At 40.8% G+C, this 19,500-nt stretch overlaps 2 protein-coding genes across 7 annotated transcripts in view; both read right to left on the bottom strand.

Annotated features, from left to right (window-relative positions):
- LOC130361225 (serine/threonine-protein kinase SBK1-like) overlaps positions 1-19,500 on the bottom strand; it is a 613,716-nt gene that overhangs the window by 95,095 nt on the left and 499,121 nt on the right. The window lies entirely within an intron of this gene.
- LOC130360958 (uncharacterized) overlaps positions 1-19,500 on the bottom strand; it is a 90,775-nt gene that overhangs the window by 32,578 nt on the left and 38,697 nt on the right. The window contains exons 11-12 of the mRNA XM_056563514.1: positions 16,774-18,228; positions 3,357-3,544 (exon numbers count right to left, since the gene is read on the bottom strand). Coding sequence (XP_056419489.1) covers positions 3,357-3,544; positions 16,774-18,228 — 1,643 coding nt within the window. The remainder of the gene's footprint in view (positions 1-3,356; positions 3,545-16,773; positions 18,229-19,500) is intronic.

Here is a 19,500-nt window from a genome sequence, read left to right as displayed (position 1 = left end):
AAATACCCAAAAATGACCCCATTATAAAAACTTCACCCCGCAAAGTATTCAAAATGACATTCAAAATATTTGTTAACCCTTTAGGTGTTTCACAGGAATAGCAGCAAATTGAATGAGAAAATTCAAAATCTTTATTTTTTACACTGGCATGTTCTTGTAGACCCAGTTTTAGAATTTTTACAAGGGGTAAAAGGAGAGAAATCCCCCTAATATTTGTAACCCAATTTCACTCAAGTAAGGAAATACCTCATATGTGTATGTCAAGTGTTCGGCGGGCGCAGTAGAGGGCTCAGAAGGGAAGGAGCGACAGTGGGATTTTAGAGAGTGAGTTTTTCTGAAATGGTTTTTGAAGGGCATGTCACATTTAGGAAGCCCATATGGTGCCAGAACAGCAGAAAACCCCACATGGCATACCATTTTGGAAACTACACCCCTCAAGGCACGTAACAAGGGGTACAGTGAGCCTTAACACCCCACAGGTGTTTCATGATTTTTCGTTAAAGTTGGATGTGTAAATGATTTTTATTTTTTTTCACAAAAATGCTAGTTTTCCCCCAAATTTTACATTTTTACAAGGGGTAATAGGAGAAAATGCTCCCCAACATTTGTAACCCCATCTCTTATGAGTATGGAAACACCACATATGTGGACATCAAGTGCACTGCTAGCGCACTACAATGCTACAATGCTACAAAGCTACAATACTACAAGAGAAGGAGTCACATTTGGCTTTTGCAAATCAAATTTAGCTGAAATGGTTTTTGGGAGTCATATCCCATTTAGGAAGCCCCTATGGTGCCAGGACAGCAACAACAAAAAAACACATGGCATACTATTTTGGAAACTACACCCCTCAAGAAACGTAACAAGGGGAACAGTGAGCCTTAACACCCCACACGTGTTTGACAACTTTTTGTTAAAGTTGGATGTGTAAATGATTTTTTCCCCCTAAAATGCTAGTTTTCTCTCAAATAATTTTTTTACAAGGGATAATAGGACAAAATGCCCCCTAAAATGTGTGACCCCATCTCTTCTGAGTATGGAAATACCCCATGTGTGGATGTCAAGTGCTCTGCTGGCGCACTACAATGCTCAGAAGAGAAGGCGCGCCATTGAGCTTTTGGGGAAAAAAATTGATTGGAATGGAAGTCAGGGGCCATGTACGTTTACAAAGTCCCCCGTGCTGCCAGTACAGTGGACCCCCCCCCCCCCACATGTGACCCTATTTTGGAAACTACACCCCTCACAGAATGTAATAAGGGGTGCAGTGAGTATTTACACCCCACTGGCATTTGACAGATCTTTGGAACAGTGGGCTATGCAAATGAAAAATTAGATTTTTCAATTTCACGGACCACTGTTCCAAAAATCTCTCAGACAGCTGTGGGGCGTAAATGCTCACTGTACCCCTTATTACATTACCTGAGGGGTATAGTTTCGAAAATGGGGTCACATGTGGGGGGGGGGGGGGGTTCCATTGTTCTGGCTCTATGGGGGCTTTATAAACACACGTGGCTTTCAATTCTGGACAAATTTTCTCTTCAAAAGCCCAATGGCGCTCCTTCTCTTCTGAGCATTGTAGTTCGCTCGCAGAGCACTTTACATCCACATATGGGGTATATTCTTACTCAGAAGAAATGGGGTTACACATTTTGGGGGGCTTTTTTCCTATTTTGCCTTGTGAAAATGAAAAATTTAGGGTAACACCAGCATTTTAGTGAAAATGTTTATTTTTTTTCCATTTTTCCATCCAACTTTGAAGAATTTTCATTAAACACCTGTGGGGTGTAAAGGCTCACTACACCCCTTGTTATGTTCCGTGAGGGGTGTAGTTTCAAATGTTACAAATTTTTTGGGTCTTTTTTTTCCTTTTAACGCTTGTGAAAATAAAAAGTATGGGGCAACACCAGCATGTTAGTGTAAGTGTTTATGTAGTGTTTTACCCTTTATTATGTGTTAGTGTAGTGTAGTGTTTTTAGGGTACATTTGCACTGGCGTGTTACGGTGAGTTTCCCGCTAGGAGTTTGTGCTGCGGCGAAAAATTTGCCGCAGCCCAGACATGAAGCAGGAAACTTACTGTAAACCTGCCTGTGTGAATGTACCCTGTACATTCACATGGGGGGGGGGGGGGGGGGCAGACTTTGCATGCTGGGAGTTGTACTTTTGGATAAGCTGGAGGCACACTGGTTGGAAAATCTTCAGTTAGGTTCTGTTACCTAACTCAGTATTTTCCAACCAGTGTGCCTCCAGCTGTTGCAAAACTACAACTCCCAGCATGTACTGATCACCGAAGGGCATGATGGGAGATGTAGTTATGCAGCAGCTGGAGGAACGCAACTACAACTCCCAGCATGCCGAGACAGCTGTTTGCTGTTTGGGCATGCTGGGATTTGCAGTTTTGCAACATCTGGAGGGCCACAGTGATCTCCAAACTGTGGCCCTCCAGATGTTGCAAAACTACAAATCCCAGCATGCCCAGACAGCAAACAGCTGTTTGGGCATGTTAGGAGTTGTAGTTTTGCAAGATCTGGAGGTATACAGTTTAGAGACCACTGTATAGTGGTCTCAAACTGTAGCCCTCCAGCTGTTGCAAAACTACATATTCCAGCCTGCCCAAACAGCTGTCTGGGCATGCTGGGAGTTGTAGTCTTGCAACAACTGGAGGGCAACAGTTAGAGACCACTGTACAGTGGTCTCAAACTGTACCCTCCAGATGTTGCTAGGCAACTCATGGCTTCCGTAGGATCCAGCCGCACGTCATCGTCGCCCGCCGATCTCCATCGCCCGCTGCCTCCGTATCGGTAAGTGGATCTTCAGCGCCGGTCATTTCCCCGTTCTGCCCCGCCTATTGTGTGTGGGCAGGATGGGGAAAAAGAAAGTTAAACTCCCCCCCCCGCGCCTGATCTGCTATTGGTGGTCGCGTCTGGACGACCAATAGCAGGGATAGGAGGGTTGGCACTCCTGCCACCTCACTCCTATCCCTTCAGGGGGATCGTGGGTGTCTTAGACAACCACGATCCCCCTTATATTCCTGGTCACCGGGTCACCATAGACCCATAATGACCCGGAATCGCGCAAATCGCAAGTGTGAATTCACTTGCAATTTGCCGCGATCACCGACATGGGGGGGTCTGATGACACCCCTGGGCATTTGCACGTGATGCCTGCTGAATGATTTCAGCAGGCATCCTGGTCCAATCCCCGCCCGGCGCGGCAGGGGCCTGAATTCTCCATGACGTACGCGTACGTCAAGGGTCCTTAAGGGAGTAAGATGATTCCAATAAGGATTTAAAACATTGTTACTTCTTTAGATAGATTGTAGTAATAGTATATGTTCCCTTTAAAAGTTTCCTTACCTGATAAAACGTTTTATATGGCTTTGACATGTCGATCATTAGGAGATTTCCAAGGATTGGTAAAGGCTTCGGCCCAGGAGGGAATTTTTTGTATTTCCCTTGTTTTTGATTTCTGAAGACATTGGTCAAAAAGAGGATGACAACGATGGACAGGAGAACAGTGACCAGATCCATGAAGGATAAATAATCTGTATAATATAGGAAGACAACACATAAAATACTTTGATATATAAGAATCAATAGACTTTTGAAACAATTTCTTTAACACATCTAAAATATAAAAGAAGCAGCCATGCAAATCGTCTTGAATTAAAACCATCCTAATGCTTTTTGTATTCAGCTCTTCTGCAGACTACTGACAAAACACTCTCCCTTCCACGCCATCTGCCTTTCCACTTGTTTGTTTGAATTTGAATTCCCAATGTTACAATCTGGCAAAAAGAAGGAACAATTGGGAGACATTGTTTAAAGGGGTATTCCGGCTTTATACATCTTACCCCCTATCCAAAGGATAGGGGATAAGATGTACAAAGCTGGAATACCCCTTTAACTGAGGGAGCAGTATTCCTCCTTGAGGAGACTTGCAAACTAGAAAATGGCGTAAAACAAGGCATAAGTACAAAGAAAAAGAAAAAACTCCGACAGCGGACACACCTCCCTATTCAAACTTCAAATCCCTGAGGAAGGAGGAGCCCCTCCGCAACGCGTCGGATCTTTTATTGTTTTTATGTCTTGTCCAAAATAAATGTAATCTCTTATTTTTAACTTGTGAGAGATTGCAGTTTGTTTAAGTATTAGACAGTAGCGGAAAGTTGTTACAGTCGGTGGACGGTGGATATACAGAGAGAACTTACCTGCTTTGCAACTGCTGGAACCTCAGAGTGGGACGACAAGCTTGCCGGCACGAGGGGAGTTCTAAACAAAGGGAAAACTCCCCTCGGTGAAGTAAGTGTGAACACGCTGATGCGTGAATTGTCCTGGAGGGAAGTTTGAATAGGGAGGTGTGTCCGCTGTCGGAGTTTTTTCTTTTTCTTTGTAGTTTTGCCAGCTGGTGAATTCTGTGGATTCCCCAGGAGAAAGACAAGCGGATACGCAATAACCTCCAGTGAGATACGCTTGATTATAACAGTGAGTGGTCATTTTTCCTTTGGCCACTCACAAAGTGTAAGTTCTTTTGCTAGTAAATCAATTGGAGTCTTCATCATATATGCTTTGAACTAGAGACCGCTCCCAAAGTGCATTTTTTCTTGTGTTTATTGTAATACAAGGCATGTAATGCTCTATGGAAATAAATAATGCTATATAGGTCTCCTCCCGAAGGAAAGAACTTGCACTAAAATGTCAATTACTGGTGGTAGCCTTCCTTTTAAATGAATGTCGTCCCAAAAAAGGCCTTAAATAGGCACTGTCAGAATCCAAAACTTTTTAGATGTTGTAAATCTTGGCAAAACATTAACCTTGCCAATATACTTCAGCTCTTTTTTTTATAGAAATCATGGCTTATAAAAAAAGATCACTAGGGGTCCCCATACCATCCCGAACATAGTCCTGTTAAGCTTAGTTTAAGCTAAAGCACATGCTGGGACAAAGCCCAAAAAGGGAGGGAAGGACTAGCACTTCTCTGTGTTCACTCCTGTCCTATCAGACTGCAGCATGAAAACAGAAAGGAGGGGGTTACAGAGCAGCCTGCAGTGACTGGATAAAGAGACCCAGCACAGAACAGCAGACTCAGGGAGGAAGTGAATGCATGGTGATTGAGGGCGGGCTCAGTGCTTGCCTCGGACACACCCCTTCATGAGCAGTGCATGTCAGAATGAGTGAGCAGCAGAACATAGCGATTTGTGAGCCAAATACAGAAGATAGACACATAAAAAACATGAAAATAATCTGCATTATCTAGTGAGTAACAAATATAAGCAATATTTTTTTTCTAATATATGACAGGTACATTTCCAAACATTATTGTATTGTATTGTATTGAATCTGACCTGTGTGAACCTTGTCGTATAGTTCATTGTACAAAGTATAGACTTGTTTCATGTTCTATAGCTGATAAGCATGAAACAGCAATAAATTACGCAATCATATGTAAAGTGAAAGCTATTATGTAGGAAGAAAAAAAAATACAGACTTTTTGCAGCAATGTGAAAATGCAGAGGGCAGAAGAATCTGGGTGACAAAGCAGGGACTATCCATCCAAAAAGGACTATAACGTAAGGTCTATACAGTGGTAGTCTTACATGAAAAGACATTGTGAACAAACTGGAGAGGTCAATTGCTCATACCTTGGGTCAAGTTGTATATGAGCTATCAATTTGTTATCACATCTGGTCCTCTTGTGGCTTAGCCCAACTTTGCATAGCATTGTTCCCCAAAGCAAAATATATTGAGTTGCCCATAGCAACCAATCAAATCGCTTCTTTCATTTTTCAGAGGCCTTTTCAAAAATGAAAGAAGCGATCTGATTGAATGCTATGGGCAACTTAACAGCTTGATTTTGATAAAACTCTCCCTATCGTTTCATATATGACAAAGGAATATAGCAACCCCCCCCCCCCTTTAAGGGATTAAGAACTTTGGCACACATATACAAAGTAGATTACACTTGTTGAAAAAGTTACAATTCACAATGTGCCAAATGTGTCCAATGTATTGGGCTTGATTTACTAAGAGTCGAGTGGAGTTTTCTTTGTGGATTTTTTTTCCCCTTACAACTATTTTTCCACAGTATCTAGTAATTCTTTTCTTACGCTTTTCTTATTTTTTTTATTTTTTTACAACTGTTCTGATCTGTTGGTGTCACGATTTAGGGGGAGAGCAGGTAGAAGTAAGCCCTAAGCTGTCCCTAAGACCATTCATCCTGCCTACTTGCCCATCCGCCCTAAATGACGGATCGACTACTTGGAGCTGGCCCCTCCCTGCGCTAAAGTGCATGGGTGTACGAGTCAAACAAAACAAACAGAACTGTTCAAAGTCAGGAAACAAGTCAGGAACATAACTGAACCAACAAACAGATATATAAATACAAATAAGGCAAGATATAGAATAATAACATACAGTTCAGAAACCGCAATCAAGATTAATGCCAGATATGATAATATGAACAAGACTAGTTATGGGGATAAGTTTACAGCAGACAAAACCAGGAGATGCAGGGGATGAACAGGTTAACTGAATGTCAGAACTCTAAACAGGTCAGGAAATCAAGAGCACTGTTCACACTGGACTCAGAACAAGGAACACACTAGACACCCCACTCCTAGAATGAAGGGACATCAATACTAAAGCTGAATAGACTCCTAGCCAGTGGGCACTCTTCACCGAGTGATTGGGATACTGGCCAAGGAGGAAACAAAAATCCTAAATACAAGCAAACACGGGTGCAAGACTCACTAACTCCTAGATAGACGGAATAGTACAAGGCTCAGAACAGGATTCTATCCTCGGGAATAGCAGGATCAAACAAGGTCAAAACAGGTCTGACAAAACACACAGTGGAAAAGTGGAGTGTGTGTCTAGTTTTTTTGATTTTTTTGTGTGACACAATTTAGCTGCAAAACCCGATAAAACAATACACAGGGAACATGTAAGTGTAATTTTCTTGTGACTGTTTCAATTTAAAAAGAGAAGTAAAAATTGAATGGAGACCCCAAGTTATGTACACTTTTTTTTTTAGACAGAAACCCTACAAAACAAAGCAAATTTTCCAACTTTTAGACAAGGTCAAATGTATTTAGAGATGTATGTTTCGCGTATGCGAAAATTTGCATATGTGAAAATTAGCATATAAAAAATTAGCATATAAGCGAAAATTTGCATATGCAAAAATTCGCATATGCAGATGTTCGCATATACGAAAATTCGCCCGGCGGTCTCGCACAGTAGTATTAGAGCCTTCTTTACACCACACAAGCTGGAAGCAGAGAGGGGTGATCACTGTGATCTGTACTGTGAAGAAAATACTGAATATTCGTAATTGCGAATATATAGTGCCATATTCGCGAATATTCGCAAATTCGTGGATATGCAATATTCGCGAAAAAATTGGCATCGTGAATATTCGCGAGCAACACTACTTAAAAACATTAAGAACAATGGGAGGAATTTATTATTTGCCTTTGTTGTTCTCATGCTTGTAAGTATTGTAATGTATTTAAGTCCACAAATGTATCAAAAACGTTTAGTGAATTGGTGGTAGTATCTAAGTCAGAGCCTATAGGAGCAACAAGTGTGTGAATTTCTATTGGTGTGTAAAGTAGTGTTGAGCAGCATAGGCCAAATTCGAATTTGTGATATTACGCGAATATATGGAGGAATATTCGTCATATATTTGCTAAATTCGGATATTCGTAATAATCGTGTTTTTTTCCACATAGGCGAAAATTCGCATATGTGAAAATTTGCATATGTGAAAATTTATGAATTTTATATGTATGCTGCTAATCTCCGACAACTGTATTTGCATCATTCTCATTGGCCCACAAGCTAAAAGAAGGGAGGGATCAATATTCACGAATATTCGCATATTCGCCCGGAGGTCTCACACAGTAGTATTAGAGCCTTCTTTAGACCACACAAGCTGGGAGCAGAGAGGGATGATCACTGTGATGTGTACTGTGAAAAAAAAAGCGAATATTCGTAATTTCGAATATATAGTGCTATATTAGCGAATATTCGCGAATATGCGATATACGTAAAAAAAATTGGATTGCGAATATTCGCGAGCAACACTAGCGTAAAGCTGACATTAGGTTGCACAAAAATTTGCAATGATTCTAAAAGCAAAAAGAAAAATACTTACATATGGGGCACCTACTTCAGCATTTGTAACTATTTGTAAAGAAACTAAAAGTGGCATTTTTTTAAAGACAAGGAAGTAATTGCTTGTAAATTTGTGACAAATTTGCACAAAACACCATTTGTAAATCTAAAAAATCCCCCCTTTGTTCTCACGTGAGGTTCTTTAGCTGGGACAGCAGTGGGGATACAACACGCCTGTCCAGTCTTCTCTCTTGTCTCTTATGTCTCTCAGAAAGTCTTCTGCTTTTACTAAGTCCCCGGTTAATATTTAACCTGCATACATAGCATTCTGCCTCACCCCACAACTAACGCTTATATAGATTAAGTGACAATAGAAAGCACCGCCTTACCAGAGGAACAGGTATTTACCTTGCATAGTATTCTGCTCCACCCAACAACTAATACATACACACCTCTTTACTGAAGTAATGGTATAGTAACCCCACAACTCCTTAAAAACACCTAGGGCTACACCTTCTATGGGGGTGCAAATACTGGCGTAACTAATCCTGAGACCAGCTCATAGGGGGAGGGGCTGAGCAGACCCTTCCCCTATGAGCTGGTCCATAAGGTGGTCCCCGGTTTGCTCTCCAGTCTTGGAGATACATACCGATGCACCACTATTATCTTTCCGGAGATGTCTCCAGAGCAGGGAACAAGGACCCGAGGGGTTAATGTAATCACTCTGTCCGATGTATAGCTGTGCTGTGTGGGTGAGGACCTTTAAGAGTAGGCATTACCTATCAGGTTCTGGCCTCTATATGTGCTGCCCATAAAATTATCTTTTACATTAATTTATTTCCTGGCATTATTGCATAACATTAGTGTGCTTGCGTGGGAATCTAGACGCATGCGCACCTTGCTTTTTACTCTTTGCCCGGACTTAATATGGCCGCACAACGTACATCCCTGATGTGTGCCTGCGCACACCTATCGCGCGTTCATCCACGCTTTCCAGGCACGCAATGCATCCCCGCTGCTTCCGGTCAGCGTGTGGCGTCTATACACCACGCAGCCACCGCTGACGTATTCTGTTTACATCGGCATGCAGAGCCCGCCCTTGTCCCCGCCTCTGTAAGTTATTTTTTTTATAATTTTATCACTGTACAGTAATGTATTTCATATTCACTTGCACACTATTGAAGTTGCGCACATCAGAGAAAATTATTTTTGTTAGTCTGATTCTTATGCTCACTATATGATCGCTGTATAATTTGTGTTAACCTTTGTTGTGGTCTGTATGTAAATTACACTCCTATGTCTAATTAACTGATGACATCACTTCCTTGATCATATAAATTGAATCACTTGCACTATGTACTTTGCTTGAGAAAGGCTGCATTGTAGCAGCTGAAACGTTGTCATGTGATGCTTGATAGAATAAACACTATCCCCTTTTCACTATGTTGGAGTGCTGCAGTGATCTTCTGCTTCTATCTATTTTTGGAAACCTGTAACCTAGGAATTCAGCTTTGACTTGCACCCACCTACTTTGAATACTTTCCTGGAGTGCTGCTACCTTCTTCTTCTTTTAGATAGATAGATAAATAGATATGAGATAGATAGATAGATATGAGATAGATAGATAGATAGATAGATAGGAGATAGATAGATATATAGATATGAGATAGATAGATTGATAGATAGATAGATAGATAGATAGATAGATATGAGATAGAGATAGATAGATAGATATGAGATAGATAAACAGAAAATTCCGCAGCACTCCAAGAACAATTCAAATTTGGTTCATTATCCCATGCAGAAAAAAGTGATACAACGTTTCACCGGTCTCTCACCGGCTTTCTCAAGCATACAATCAGTTAGAAGTGCCACATATTTATGTGGAAAAAAAAGCATTCAATTTAACAATCAAGTGTTACAATAATTAAGATAAAAACATTACAAGAAAGACATAGTAGTGCAATACAGTACAATTTATATAAGGTGCATTGTGCTGTGCTCCATATGAACTACCATAACCAAAGTGCCGATCTTCATATAAAAACTTTGTAGATGTTCAAAATTCATAATACAGTGTGATTACATAATCGTTGTCATCTGGTATAGTGGTTAAAAACAATTAAAAGAGGAGGGACATCACTCACTGCTGTTCGCCACCATTACAGCGTCTCCATGCATGCCTAGCACTGTGTGCTGGCTTGGAAACCTGTGTGGCCAATGGCGCATCCACTCCCCACAGCACGTGATCGACGCAAACACGTATGCGCAAAACGGCATGGCGCTTGCGGCGGCCATCTTGGTGAAGGGAAAGAAGTGCCCACAAGCCACAGCTATATTATAAGGAGAAATTTTAAACAAAATGACATACGGACATTGTAATATGAAGAGAACAATGTAGTAAATGAATGTATTTGTAGATATTCAATTTTCACATGGGATATGCGGTGAGTGTAGGACATTCTCAATCTTCTGCTTCATCTGTAAATAAGAATAGACAACTATTAGACATCAAAGCATTTTTGCAAGGCAGGCCATGGCGAAAAAGACCTCAGATGCAAAATTATTGACCATATACCAGTGCTAAAGAAAGGAGGAGACAGAATTAGTCTACTCAAAAAACGAGAACTTTATTGGATTTATGAATTGGGGACATTGAAACCTAGGGGTCTAAACGTAGATTTTACCATTACTCCGGGTGTGAGTAAACTGAGATCATTTCTTTGTAAAAATATTGAATATGCTACTATTGTATATAGGTCCACTTTAAATATGCCTTCTAGTTCTACAATAACTCACAATAGAGTATAGTTAAATGTGATGAAGTGTCTAATAATTGTCTATTCTTATTTACAGTTCAAGCAGAAGATGGAGAACGTCCTACATTCACCCCATGTCCCATGTGAAAATTGAATATCTACAAATACATTCATTTACTACATTGTTCTCTTCATATTATAATGCCCGCATGTACATTTGTTTAAAATTCCTCCTTATAATGTAGCTGTGGGTTGTGGGCGCTTCTTTCCCTTCACCAAGATGGCCGCTGCGAGCACCGTGCCATTTTGCGCCGATCACGTGGTTTGGGGAGTGGACGTGCCATTGGCCACACAGGTTTCCAAGCCAACACAGTGTTAGGCATGCATGGAGACGCCGTAATGGTGGCGAACAGCGGTGAGTGTGACGTCCCTCCTCTTCTTTTAATTGTTTTTAACCACTATACCAGATGACACCGATTATGTAATCACACTGTATTACGAATTTTGCACATGTACAAATTTTTTTCATATGAAGATCAGCACTTTCGTTATGGTAGTTCATATTGAGCACAGCATAATGCACCTTATATAAATTGTACTTTATTGCACTACTATCTCTTTCTTGTAATGTTTTTATCTTAATTATTGTAACACTTGATTGTTAAATTGAATGCTTTTTTTCCCAGATAAATATGTGGCACTTCTAACTGATTGTATGCTTGAGAAAGCCGGTGAGAGACCGGTGAAACGTTGTATCACTTTTTTCTGCATGGGATAACAAACCACCTCTGTATTGTTCATTGTTCAATTTTCACATGGGACACGCGGTGAGTGTAGGACGTTCTCCATCTTCTGCTTGATCTATAAATAAGAATAGACAATTATTAGACACTTCATCACATTTAGCTATACTCTATTGTAAGGTATTGTAGAACTAGAAGGCATATTTAAAGGGGACCTATATACAATAGTAGCATATTCAATATTTTTACAAAGAAATAATCTCAGTTTACTCACACCCGGAGTAATGGTAAAATCTACGTTTAGACCCCTAGGTTTCAATGTCCCCAATTTATAAATCCAATAACTTTTTGCTTTTTGAGTAGACTAATTCTGTCTCCTCCTTTCTTTAGCACTGGTATATGGTCAAAAATTTTGCATCTGAGGTCTTTTTCGCCATGGCCTGCCTTGCAAAAATGCTTTGATGTCTAATAATTGTCTATTCTTATTTACAGATGAAGCAGAAGATGGAGAACGTCCTACACTCACCGCATGTCCCAGTGCTGCGGAATTTTCTGTGTATGCATTATCTGGACAGACCGTAACCGGGTCGGCTCTGTCGGCACCCATTTTTTTACCTCTGCATTGTTGAGTTGGGCTGCTAACTACAGCTTTTTAGATAGATAAATAGATATGAGAGAGATATAGTAAAAACACTGCAGCAGTCCATGGTTCACAAAAGTTACCAGTTCCGTGAGATCACCTCCTACAATAAAGCTGAGCTCACCTCTTTATATAGAGATGATGTCATGTTACCTCAGTCCTCAGGAATGCTGTCACCTGTTACTGCCTTTATCTCTTTGTTTCTTCTGTTTACTATAAATTGTCATTGATTGATGTGTTTTCAAATAACCATTATATTCTAACAGTCTCAATCACATCAGTGTATCTATCATATCATACATACCATAGAGGCAGACTATGTAACTGCTATGGAGTCTCTGGAGAGGAGTCAAGCTTTAGTTGGTCTCCTTCCTTTTGCACACATAGACTTCCACCTTCCAATACTCTTTAGGAGCAAAATACAATACGGAACAGTTTCACCAGGTTCTTGATATGAGTGGTACTCAGGGGTACTCATCTATTTTTAGTGAGAGTCCGCTTATCCAGGTCTGCCATTGGTAAAGGTCCGAGCAAAGCTCTGAGGCCTTGTTCACACTTAGTGGCCGCAGTGCCATGAAGGAAAGAAAACAACTGGAGTCTGGAGGATGTAAACCTAAAGTTTCAGGTATTTTCTGATTACTGCCAGAGACTGTACCCCTGAAAATAATACTGCCACATACTGTACTCCTGAATAAAATACTGCTGCATTATGTATCCCTGAATATAATACTGCCACATGCTGTACCCCTAAATATAATACTGCCACATTCTGTACCCCTGAATATAATACTGCCACATGCTGTACCCCTGAGTACAATATTGCCATATGCTGTACCCCTAAATATAATACTGCCACATGCTGTACCCCTAAATATAATAGTGCCACATGCTGTACCCCTAAATATAATACTGCCACATGCTGCACCCTTGAATATAATACTGCCACATGCTGTACCCTTGAATATAATACTGCCACATGCTGTACCCCTGAATATCATACGGCCACATGCTGTACCCCTGAATATAATACTGCCGCATGCTGTACCCCTGAATATCATACTGCCACATGGTGTGCTTCTGATTATATTACTGCTGCACACTGTGCCCCTGACTATATTACTGCCACACACTATACCCCTTGAATATAATACTGCCACATACTATAACCCTGAATATATTATTGCAGCACGCTGTGCTCCTGGTATATTACTACCGCACACTATTCCCCTGAATATATTACTGCCACACGCTATGCTCCTGAATATATTATTGCCACACACTATGCCCCTGAATATATCACTACCACACGCTATGCCCCTGACTGTCATTATATACATATATATATATTGTAAGGATTGCTCCTTGGGGATTAGCTCCGGGATCGTCCTGGACACTGCCACGGGACACGTTTCCACTCAATAAACCCGCAGACAACGGTTATTCATGCACGCCTGGCACCTTGCCAGCTTTATTTAGACAGGTTGCAGGTAAAACAAAACATAACTCAGGAACAAACCAAAGTCCTAGACCGTCTGGTCACTGACTACACATATCAGCATGCCCTGACTACTACCACACACTGTGCCCCTGGTATATTCCTGCCACACGTTGTGCCTCCTTGTATATTACTACCACACTGTATGCCCCTGGTGTAGTACTGCTACTTGGTATACCCCTGGTATATTACTGCCACATGCTATATTCCTGGTATATTACTGCCACATGCAATGTCCCTGGTATATTACTGCCACACATTTTGTCCCACATAATAAATGATGCCGCTGTGCCCCCAGAATACATGATGCCACTGTGCCCCCAAAATACATGATGTCACTGTGCCCACAGAATACATGATGCCACTGTGCTCCTAGAATACATTATGCCACTGTGCTCCCAAAATACATGATGCCACTGTGCTCCCAAAATACATGATGCCACTGTGCTCCCAAAATACATGATGCCACTGTGCCAACAGAATATATGATGCCACTGTGCTCCCAGAATACATGATGCCACTGTGCTCCCAAAATACATGATGCCACTGTGCCCCTAGAATACAAGATGCCACTGTGCCCACAGAATACATGATGCCACTGTGCTTCCAGAATACAAGATGCCAATGTGCCCACAGAATACATGATGCCACTGTGCCCACAGAATACATGATGCCACTGTGCCCCCAGAATACATGATGCCACTGTGCCCCTAGAATACATGATGTCACTGTGTCCGGAGAATACATAATATAGAGAAAAAGACAAAAGAGAGGTGCGCTCCTAGTGCGGATGGTTCAGACAGGTGAGCCCCTTAGGATAATTATGTAGGCTTACCAGAAATGGTCGTGCTAAGGGCACAACACCTATATCTGCAAGTAGTATCGCTCGGTGAAGATGAGGTCAGCAGCTCCGAAGTCCCCTCTGAGTGAGCTAGTCACTCAGCATTTCTGATGCGGTCTGGAATAATGTGAACCAACAGCCTAGGACACATAAAAGGAGGACTGGGTTCCGGCGCTTCCCCTCCTGATATAATTCTTAGTCTTAGGCAGGCAGTTCCATAGATTAAAAAAAGGTTTATTCGCAACAATAGTTTCGAGTCTTGTGCCAGACTCTTCTTCAGGCATATGACAAGGGGTTCAAACACATACATTTAAAATACCCGGGACCCAAAGTGGTTCCGGGTGAAAGGTCACAATGACATTACACTTGAATTACAAAATATAACATACAACATTAAAAGTGATAAAATAATAAAAAATTATACATATGTAAAAGATTAACTTAAAATTAGACAGAGTCTGGTATAAAACTTATATGTTATCCTGATGCACAGGGACACTGTAAGTTCACCGTTCTCAGTAAAGGGCAATCCCCTGATGTCAATAGGAGTGTATGAAGAACATTACCCTGATGGTGATAGAGGTGTCTGTCCGAGGTATTTAGGAGTAGGAGCATCTGATTCTGTATGGGCTCCGCTGTATAGGGTCATATAAAGGAAAAGACTAGAAGGTCTCATTAAGTAAGAGGGACTGGACGGCAGGTATCATGCAATAAGAGGGAGGGTAGGTAAATGAAACCATGAATATAAAAAAAAGAATATAAAAAGGAAAATGTGTATCTGAAGCCATATGTGAATATATATAGGAGGGAAGGTATATATATAAAACCATGACTGATATATAGAGTGGTACATTATGGGGCTGTGACCAATTATAATATACAATTGGAACATAAGTAGAGGGGCTATAAATTATGGGACTATATTGTGCTAAATTATGACATATTATGCAATTGGGAGATATATCAATATGCCAATTGTAATGTACAATTGGAAAATAAATTGGTATTGAAGGTAACCAATGGTGATAATCATCAGTATAATATTGATAGTTCATAATGTACAGTTGAAACCTATATTATAATTGTGGTGACAAATGGTGATTATTATAATTAATAACAACCAGTCCCACAGTGCAGGTTATATAGACATACAATTGTAAAAAAATAACCAGTTGTTACGCTACAGGGAACCGTATGCAACAGTCCACATTGAACTAATGAGTGATAATATAAAATTATATAACAGGACAATTGTCCTGGAAATTAGTGATAATGGTATATGACAATATGGGAAGATTTTGTTATAATAAGGGGAATATATAAAAGAGTATAAATGGACCGGTATAGCAGATACAGGGATGGAAGTGACCAAGTTGAATGACCAGCAGAATTTAGGTGACAGAGGTAAGTGATTGACACCCGAAATTATAAGACTGTTTCAACTATCTCATTTAACCCCTTTGGTGCAACCGTTGACAATTTGTACATCCAATAAATTTCTTTTTTCTTTAAGGTGTCAAAACAGTTAACACATTCCACCGGAATATGGTCAATTGGAGTGACCGTGTAAACGTCCTGTTCTTCTGGGTGAGTCAGGGCACAGTGTCTTGAGACCCCATGGAGCAGAAACTTTTTCTTGACATTCTGTCTGTGCTTGTTAAAACGGTTTCTGAGGGGTTGTATGGTCCGACCCACATATCGCAAATGGCACTTACATTCCAGGAGATATATAACATAAGAGGAATCACATGTAAGTCTATATTTGATGTTAAATCTTTCTTGGGTGGTATTGGATACAAATTCCGTCTGCTTGTTTTGAATTTCACAAGCATCTCTTGGCATTGCACCTATACGACCCCATTGGCAAAGTGGGTTTTCTAGTGATAGATTTGTGCTGCTTTATAATACTGGGTGCCAGTATATTTTTAAGGGTGAGTGCCCTTCGATAGGTGATGGGTGGTTTGGTGGGAAGAATTGCACTGAGGGTGGCATCACTTTACAAAATGTGCCAATGTTTGTTTAGTTTTCTTAATTATGCTTGCGGAATCACAAAAAGTAGTGATAAAATTTAACCTCTGTATATCACTCGTATTCTTGGTATTACCTGGTTTAATACAGTCTCCTTGTGTCTGATCCTTTACTCTATTATAGGCGTCGCGAACAATGGATTTGGGGTACTCTTTTCTATAAATCTTTTAGATAGAATCTTTGCTTGTATGGCAAAGGTGTTATCTTCCATACAGTTTTTCCTAATTCTCTTGAACTGTCCATATGGCACATTTTTCAGCCATTGTTTTTGGTGAGCACTGTTGTATTCCAGGTAACTATTGATGTCTACCTTCTTAAAGTAAGTAGACGTAATATAGTTGGTACCTTTGTGTGCGATATTCAAGACCAAGAAATTGATGTTGTCCTCATTGTACTCAATAGTGAATTTAATCCCCCTATCATTGGAGTTTAAGTGGGCCATAAATACCCCTATGGATTCCACCGGACCCCTCCATAAGAAAAAAAGATCGTCGATATAGCGGCGAAAAAGTTGTGTATACGTAGAAAATTCCAGTGATCCAGGGATTAATTTTTTCTCGAATGCCCCCATAAATAGGTTGGCATAGGCCGGGGCAACCTTTGACCCCATAGCCATACCGTTACATTGATGGTAAACCTGTTTATTGTATATAAAGTAATTATTCTCCAATATGAATTTAAGGCCTTTAAAGATGAAATTCCTATGATCTTCAGTAATGTCAGGATCACTCTCCAAGAATTCTTCCACACATTGGACCCCAATCTCATGGCCAATGTTGGTATATAGCGACATGACATCACAGGTTATCAGGTAAACCCCTGGTTCCCATCCGATGGTAAGCAGCTGTTCTATGAGCTGGGTCGAGTCACGGAGATAACTGGATAATGATATAACATGTTTTTGTAGATATAGATCAATGTAATGTGACAAGTTACTGGTCAGACAATTTGTGTTAGATATGATCGGACGTCCCAGTGGTCTGGTGATTGACTTATGGATCTTTGTCAAGAAATAGAAATAAGGTTTATTGTCATTGTTGTACTGTAAGAATTTGTGCTCCTGTTTATTTAGAATTCCATCTGAGAGACCACTGTTTATAAGTTTATTGTATTCTTCTGAGATCCTTTTGTATGGATCTTTTGCAATCTGTCTGTAAAAGTTTTTATCCGACAGTATATGGAGGGACTCTTCCTCATAATATTCCAGGCTCATGATGACCACCCCACCTCCTTTTTCCGCCAGGCAAATCACCAGGTCATTATTCTTCTTCCAACCTGCCAATGCTTCTCTCTCCTTGAAGGACAAGTTATTTTTGTTTCTTGTCTTAGTTTTCCCCATTGATTTAAATTCCTCAAATACCAGATCTTGAAAGACCCGTATATGTGGCCCTTGTGCATGTATTGGGTAAAAATTAGAAGGGGCTTTCACATCTTGATGTTTCACTTCATCTGTAGGAGGTCCCGAAGTATGATGGGTATCCAAATGTTTATTTGATTCTGTTTTTAAAGCGAAGAAACGTTGAAGGGTTAATTTCCTTATAAAACGATTAAAGTTCAGGAAAAGCTGGAAATCATCACCTTTTGATGTTGGACAGAAGGAGAGGCCTTTGTGGAGTAAGGACATTTCATGAGGATTTAATGTGTTCTCAGATATATTGAAAATTTTAATAGTAGTGGTATTGCTATTTGTTGGTTCATTGTTAGATGCTAGTTCTGCTGCAGATGCTGACAAACTTGTTCGTCTTTTCCTTTTCTTTCCTCCTCCTCTCCTCCCTCTACTTCTTCTATTTTTTTTTTTGCTCCTGTTGTTCGTAAACATGCCCGGTATTTTCGTAGTCCTCTGTGGACATGCCACACAAAAATCCAGGGAGCGCATGATGGAATTGAGAGGTGGATTTTTGGACTTGGCCAGGCCATGTTATTCCTCAATTTCTTGGAGGAGCAATGAGATAGGAGACTTATGGGTATCATCAAAGGGATCGCCTGGACACTCCTCATTGCTGATAAGTTTTATCGGGTCCTCTTCCTCGTGGGATTTTCTGCTCTTCAGAAAGGGGACTAGACATCCCACATTGCATTCATCCCCACCACCACCACTTTGGGTCCCGGGTATTTTAAATGTATGTGTTTGAACCCCTTGCCGTATGCCTGAAAAAGAGTCTGGCACAAGACTCGAAACTATTGTTGCAAATAAACCTTTATTTAATCTGTGGAACTGCCTGCCTAAGACTAAGAATTCTATTAGGAGGGGAAGCGCCCGGAACCCAGTCCTCCTTTTATGTGTCCTAGGCTGTTGGTTCACATTATTCCAGACCGCACCAGAATACATAATGTCACTGTGCCCCTAGAATACATGATGTTACTGTGCCCCCAGAATACATAATGTCACTGTGCCTCCAGAATACATAATGTCACTGTGCCCCCAGAATACATAATGTCACTGTGCCCCTAGAATACATGATGTCACTGTGCTACCACATAAACTATGCCGCTGTGACTCTTCAGCTTCTGCAAACTACAACTCCCATCATGCACAGACAGACAGCCATGATGGGAGTTGTAGTTCTGTAACATCTGGAGAGTCACAGGTGGGGGAATGACTGTTCACCTTGAAAATTAGGCTTCCCATCCCAGGTCCTGCGCTGCTCTGGCCTCTTCTAGTTCGACACCTATACACAGGGCCGGACTGGGACTAAAAATAAGCCCCAACATATTAGACTATGCAGCCCATTTTTTGGGTGGGGGTCTCAACAGTGGGACCCTGCCAAGATAAAATGGGCTGTATAGTCTAAAATCCCATTGGTTCAAGTAGCCCTCCAGTTGTTGCAAAGCTACAACTTCCAACATGCCTAGAGAGCCACAGATTGGGGTACAGTT

The sequence above is a fragment of the Hyla sarda genome, chromosome 3 (assembly GCF_029499605.1).
Source record: "Hyla sarda isolate aHylSar1 chromosome 3, aHylSar1.hap1, whole genome shotgun sequence".
Taxonomy (NCBI): domain Eukaryota; kingdom Metazoa; phylum Chordata; class Amphibia; order Anura; family Hylidae; genus Hyla; species Hyla sarda.
Note: the sequence above shows the minus strand (reverse complement) of the source record. Positions and strands in the feature narration are given on the sequence as shown.